This window comes from Eublepharis macularius, chromosome 9 (assembly GCF_028583425.1).
Source record: "Eublepharis macularius isolate TG4126 chromosome 9, MPM_Emac_v1.0, whole genome shotgun sequence".
Taxonomy (NCBI): Eukaryota; Metazoa; Chordata; class Lepidosauria; order Squamata; family Eublepharidae; genus Eublepharis; species Eublepharis macularius.
This window is the reverse complement of record NC_072798.1, coordinates 4,033,224-4,039,223: the sequence shown is the minus strand read 5'-3', so window position 1 is coordinate 4,039,223 and position 6,000 is coordinate 4,033,224. Positions and strand designations below refer to the sequence as shown.

Genomic DNA, 6,000 nt, shown 5'->3' with positions numbered 1-6,000 from the left:
CTATTGAGAACCACAGCTCTCTGTCAGATGCATAACTATTGTAGCATATGCTTTGGAGAACCACAGCTCTCTTTGTCAGATGCATAACCAACTTTATTGTAAGTATAAGCTTTCGAGAACCACAGCTGTCAGATGCATAACTATTGTAGCATACGCTTTTGAGAACCACAGGTCTCTTTGTCAGATACATAACCAACTTTATTGTACCATATGCTTTCCAGAACTACAGCACTCTTCGTCAGATATATCTGACGAAGAGAGCTGTGTTTCTCAAAAGCTTGCTACAATTCAGTCGGTTAGCCTTAAAGGTGCTACCGGACTCCTTGCTATTTTGCTACTGCAGAGTAACACGGCTATCCCCTCTGAATTCAAGACTGAGGAGGCTCCAACGTCAGCCAAGGCCTGCCCTCCCCCCTCCACCCCATTTCCCACTTCGCCTCAGAGGAGGCGAACTACAACTCCCGCCCGGCCCAGCGCGAAGAGGGGGCGGGGCCCGGCGCCCCGACGCGCCTGGCGTCACTCCGCCTGGGCCAATGGGGCGCGGGCTGGGCGGTGAGGTCACTGTGGGTGACGTCAGGGGTCCGGAGAGAAGCTTCGGCAGAGGCCAGAGCAGGAGCGGCAATTCGGGAGCGGGAGGGCGCAGGAAGCGGAGGGGGGCCGGCAGGCAGCAGGCAGCAGGCGGGCGGGCTGCGGAGGGAGCCGCGAGGAGCGAGGGGAGGGGGCGGCCCGCGGGGCAGGAAGGAGCCGGCTCGCGAAGGGAGGGGCCGCGGCAGCCAGGGGAGGCCTCCGCGCAGGCGCACAGCGGCGCCGGACCCCCTGCCACCCCCCCAGCGCAGAGGGGTCCTGACAGGACAAGGGAGGCAGCTCGAGACTCCGCCCGGGAGGGGCCGCCGGCCGGGGGGGCACCATGTCCTCCCCCAGCCCGGGCAAGAGGCGGATGGACACCGACGTGGTCAAGCTGTATCCTTACCTGGAAGGCGGAGGGGGGGCTTTTTGTGGGGGGGTCAGAGAAAGGAGCCTGCTTCCCCCCACCCTCTGGAATGTGTGTGTGCAAGACCCCCCCCCCCGACAATGCTTAGGGGACGAAGACTTAAAATGAAGAGCTGGTTGGGGGGGGGTCAGAAGAGGCAGAATCCCCCCCCATGGAATTGGAGTGTGTAAACTGGACAAAAATTTCTTGCATGGGGGGCAGCCTCGAATTAGGGGGGGAAGGGTATTAATTCTAATGAGAACAACCCCCCCTCCCTCTCCAGCTGCAGGTGAAAGAAAAGCTGTTTATTAGGGACAGAGAAAGGGAGCCCACCACCATATAATAGAAAGGAGGAGCTGCCCCCCCTTTTGTTAAGAAAGAGTCAACCCCCCCCCATAATAACTAAAATGCTTAGAAATTGCCCCCAGTAATGGGTTTAGGGGGAGGAAAGTCTCCACTTCTGAAGCTGAGAAACCCTAATAGTTCTCCAGCCCGGTTAAGGAAGGGGAAATTAATTCCAATTCTGCCCCCCCCTTCCCCAGGCCCAGGTGAAAGAAAACAGCCGGGCTGTTAAGAGATCCAAGGGCGAGGGGAGAGAGGTCCCAACAGAGGCAGACCAAGAGAGACCAGAGACAAAATGGGGGCTGAGACACCCCACAGCTGGACAAAGCAACCCCCCCCCCCCATACACATACAGCAAGCCACCGAAAGAAGGCCTTCTTTTCAGGTGGCCTGCGATTTAGAAGCAGCCCGTGGAAGGGTTAAGGCCCCTTTGCCACCAGGGCAGAGCAATTTTGGAACTTCTTCCCAGCCAGGTAGACTTGGCAGGGGGGGTGCAGGTTATATGTAGAATCCAGGCCTTTTAGGCTTCGTGTTTACCATGAAAATCAGCTTCCCCTCCTTTGCCCCCCCCAGTATGAACCTCTTGAAAGCGCCCCCCCCCCCCCGTTTTCCTCCCCTGTACCCTGAACTTGTTAAAAATAACCTGTGGCAAAGCTTTTGCTAAGTTTGAGCAAATAATGCCCCCCCCCCCATACAACCTCCTTTCCCAGACAACAGCTGCCCTCCTTGTTGGCTTCTCAAAAGAAATGGATTGGTTTTTTTTTCATAATTCTGCTTGCAGTGCCAGACTCTCTTGGGGGAGGGGGGGGGCTCCTATAAACAGGAATCCCATCAGAATTAAGGAAAATTGTATAAGTGACGATGTTTGGGGGGGCCTTCCCTTGTCTGCCTCCCTTATGGGTGAATGATTCTCCCCCCACGTTCAGGTACTGTGACTGTCTTTGAATAATAATCCCCCCCCCTTTCAATCACGGTATCTCCCCACCACCACCCTTGCACAGGAATGAACATGGACAGCTTTGTAGGGTAGAGAGCAATGGGACGGACTAGGGGGGTTGTTGACAGTTGCAGTCTTGCGATCAGCTTCTGGTGGTGTGTTACTATTGACTCAATTTAGGTCTAGTCTGCTGTTTGGGAAGACTTGGCTCCCAGTCTTTGGGGAGGGGGATTGAGTTGGGGTACCCGGAGAGCAACCTAAATTAAGGAAAGGATTGAAAACAACAGAAATTCGTTGCCCCCTTTTTCTCTCTCTCTTCCCGTTCCTTCGCTGCTGGTTTTGTTTATGTAACACTTCAGTTCTCTAAAGGTCTTTCCCCCCCCCCTTTCTGAAGAATCTGTTTTTGTTTTTCAAAGTGTACTTTGTTCTTGCCCCTTAACAAGATTGTATCTTGCGGGTGTGCATATAAATATAGATAGATATGGCGAGTGGGATGCCTCTGAATTATTGCAACAAATTTGCTTGTAGAATTGTTTTATTAATAGTTCTGTTTGTCAGGTGGTGGGGAGTGGAGCAGTGGTGGGCTGGCGTTGGTGTAGGCCACAGAAATACATTTGGAGATGTTTATTGAACGTGTTAACCTCCCCCAGGAGAATTTAATCGAGAAGGAATTAACTCTGTCGTGGGGGGAGAGGGTTACAAATCGCGTTTAGTTTCCAGAGATAAACTTGTTTAGATTATACCTGCTGGGGCGAATTCTTACAGGCCGAGGTGAGTTGCCAACCCTTCTGATAACTGTTTCTGTGTATTTTTTTTAAAAATCCAATGTTTAATAACCGTGTCTATCGTTTATCCCCCAAAATATTGCTTATAACAATTAGGAAGTGGTTTGTGATTTCTCTGGCATCAAAGCTATTTTTATCCCCGGCTTGAGTTACATGCCCAAGTCATGCTCCCTCAAATACAAACTTCATTTTGATGGTTAATTTTCTTTGGGTTGGAGAGGAGGTTAGAACTCCAGCTGTTCAGGCAGAGGGGAGGGGGGAGACCCTAAGAGTCTCATTATGTATACATTTTAAAAAGGCGGCTGGATTATAGAGAGATGAGGCCCCCTGTGACCTAACGTATCCTTTCTCTCTTCGCCCTCCCCCAGTTGCTGTTCACTTGGTAGCTGGCGTGTTGAAAGATCACAGCATTTAGGAGACAAAGAGCAGGGTTGTGTGTGTATTTTTTTGTTTAAATGACTGCATTTGCCTTATTGGTGGTGGGGACGGTTGCTGTTCAATTTGACAGTGGAGGGGAGTACGTTGGCATTCCTCTCCCAGGTCTGGCTAGCTGCTGATCCTTTCTGTTCTCATCTTGACAAAAGAAACCAGCCGCTTCGTCTCTTAACGCCTTCTGACCTGAGCTCTTATTATAATTCTTGGTATTTTAAGTGAGGCAGACCTACCCATCCTGTGCCTGAGAGTTGTGCATATGCCATGACCATATAGGTCTGGGGTTTTTGTTGTTGTTTGTGACCTGCCTTTATCTCCGCACAGTCAGTGCTCTGGGAATGTAGGCCTTGGCGGCTGCACAACCTGATTCTCTCCAGGTTTGCTCACGATTCCCATTGATTTCTGTCGGACTTGCTCTCAAGTTGTCTAGGTTGAAAGGCCTTTGTGGCTGGATGAAGAGAAGCTATCTAGATCAAGCTTGGGGAAGCCGTGGTTGCTAAATGGTAGAGCCTTTCTGTTTCCTGTGCTCCCAGGGCGGTTGTGCTGCTGGCCTCTCCTTGCTTCTGAATGGCCTCTGCTCTGTAATTGTGATTTATAGCTTGTGCCTAACTTTGGGTTGTGGGGTGGCTGGGGAAAGGAAGGGGGTGGCCCACCCAGTGTCGTGGAGCTGTCTCTTACTGCTCTGACAGGTTTGGTGGGGAGGTGGTGTAGCTCTTCCCTTCCCCCCCCTTCCTATTTTTAATCTCAGCATGTCTGTGCCTTATGTACACACATCTAAAGACCGAGAGAGGGAGAGGCCTCTTGCATTGCAGCAGAGAGCCGTTCACGTGTTTAGTTGTTAAAAAGAAAAACCTCCGACTTCCTAATGGCACGGTGGCGCTCTGAAACCCTGAGTCATTTAGCTTCTTTTTTTGGACGCTTCTCTAAACGTTGTGCGAACCTTCGAAAGCCTTGGTAGCTCTGTATGTGTGTTTTCAGCCTTGAGAGAGAATTGCAGTCCCAACCTTTGCTTTTCCTCACTGCTTCTTGTTCCTTTCTTGCCCTGCAGAGTCACTGAACAAGTTTTTTTTAAAAAATCAACTCTCTACACTTTTTGCAGCCCAACTCTCAGCTCTGGCACCAATTATTTGGAGACTTTATAAAGTTCCAAGCCTTTCCCTTTCTCTCCCCCACCCTCACTTTCAGAAGTTTGGAGAAATGAGATCTAGTCTTGGAGCAGGAGAGATTCCCCCCTCCCCATTGCATGGCACTTGGATTCCCTCCTTGCTCCGGAAGGACCAGGGACGGCTTGTTTTGGAAAACCCTTTGCTGGCAAAAGGCCTCCAGGCTGAGCCTCCGAGTCAGCTGATTGGCTCTTCTGTTACTACCCGGAAACTCGGGCTTGGGCGGAGCGATCCGAACAGCTGATGGAGTGACAAGAGTGTTTATATACAGGGGGCTGGGGAGGGGGGGAAGCCGCCCCTAAAAGTGCCCGTATTCCTCCTCTGTGTCAGTTGGATGATTTCATCAGCCACCGAGCAGGGACGGAGTTCATTTCTTCCCCTCCCCACCCACAGAGTTGGCAGTAATTTGAGGCAGAAACGTCTAGTCTCAAGTTTGGGACTAAACTCTTTAACTTGAGAAGACTGTAGCCTGCAGGAGTTACTTTATCTTGACTACCAATCTGAGCCAGCTCTAGTACATGGTTTACCATGAGGCTGGAACCCCACTTTTGGTTTTGGGGAGCAGGGTGGGTTTTTAAAATATGTATGGGCTTGGACTTCATTTGTTGACTTGCTCACTTGTGGTGGTAGTGGAGAATGCCCTCAAGTCCTGGCTGACTTATGAAGACCCCAGAGGGATTTTCATGGCAAGAGACTAACAGAGGTGGTTTGCCGTTGTCTGCCTCTGCAACCCTGGTCTAATTTGTCAAAGACAATAACACAAGATAGCTGTGTTAGTCTGCAACAAATGGGAGACTCCTGAGACCTGGAAAAAAATACACTTTTTCCTTCTCCTGTGAGCGTCTTTGAAGCCATTTTGTGGCCTTTGTGCCCTGGAAACATATGCTAAAAACATGTCAGTCTTTCAGGTGCCACGGAACTCCTGTTAAGTGGACTTTTGGTGCAAACGGAGAATGCAGGATATTAGACAGCTAGAAAATAGGTCCGGAGGAGTTAGCTGTGTTAGTCCGTAGTTGCAAAATAGTAGAGAGTCGAGTAGCACCTTTAAGACTAACCAACTTTATTGTGGCATAAGCTTTCAAGAACATCTGATGAAGAGAGCTGTGGTTCTCGAAAGCTGACGATGCATCTGACGAACAGAGCTGTGGCTCTCGAACGCTTTTGCTACAATAAAGTTGGTTCGTCTTAAAGGTGTTACTGGACTCTTTACTAGAAAATAGGGACGCTGATGGGCCTGCACTGAATTACATGCTGTGGAGTTTCTCTTTTAAGGGTCATAAGATGTGATGGAGGGGTGTGGAAGTGACTTCAGCCATTTTGACCAGCCTTGGAGAATTGGGAAATGGGGCAAGTTCTTTTGACCTCTGGGAA

General features: G+C 50.4%; 1 protein-coding gene across 1 annotated transcript in view; it reads left to right on the top strand.

Annotated features, from left to right (window-relative positions):
- The first annotated feature begins 633 nt into the window (after nucleotides 1-633).
- UBE2H (ubiquitin conjugating enzyme E2 H) overlaps nucleotides 634-6,000 on the top strand; it is a 50,444-nt gene continuing 45,077 nt past the window's right edge. Inside the window, exon 1 of the mRNA XM_054988235.1 lies at nucleotides 634-960. Coding sequence (XP_054844210.1) covers nucleotides 908-960 — 53 coding nt within the window. The 5' untranslated portion in view covers nucleotides 634-907. The remainder of the gene's footprint in view (nucleotides 961-6,000) is intronic.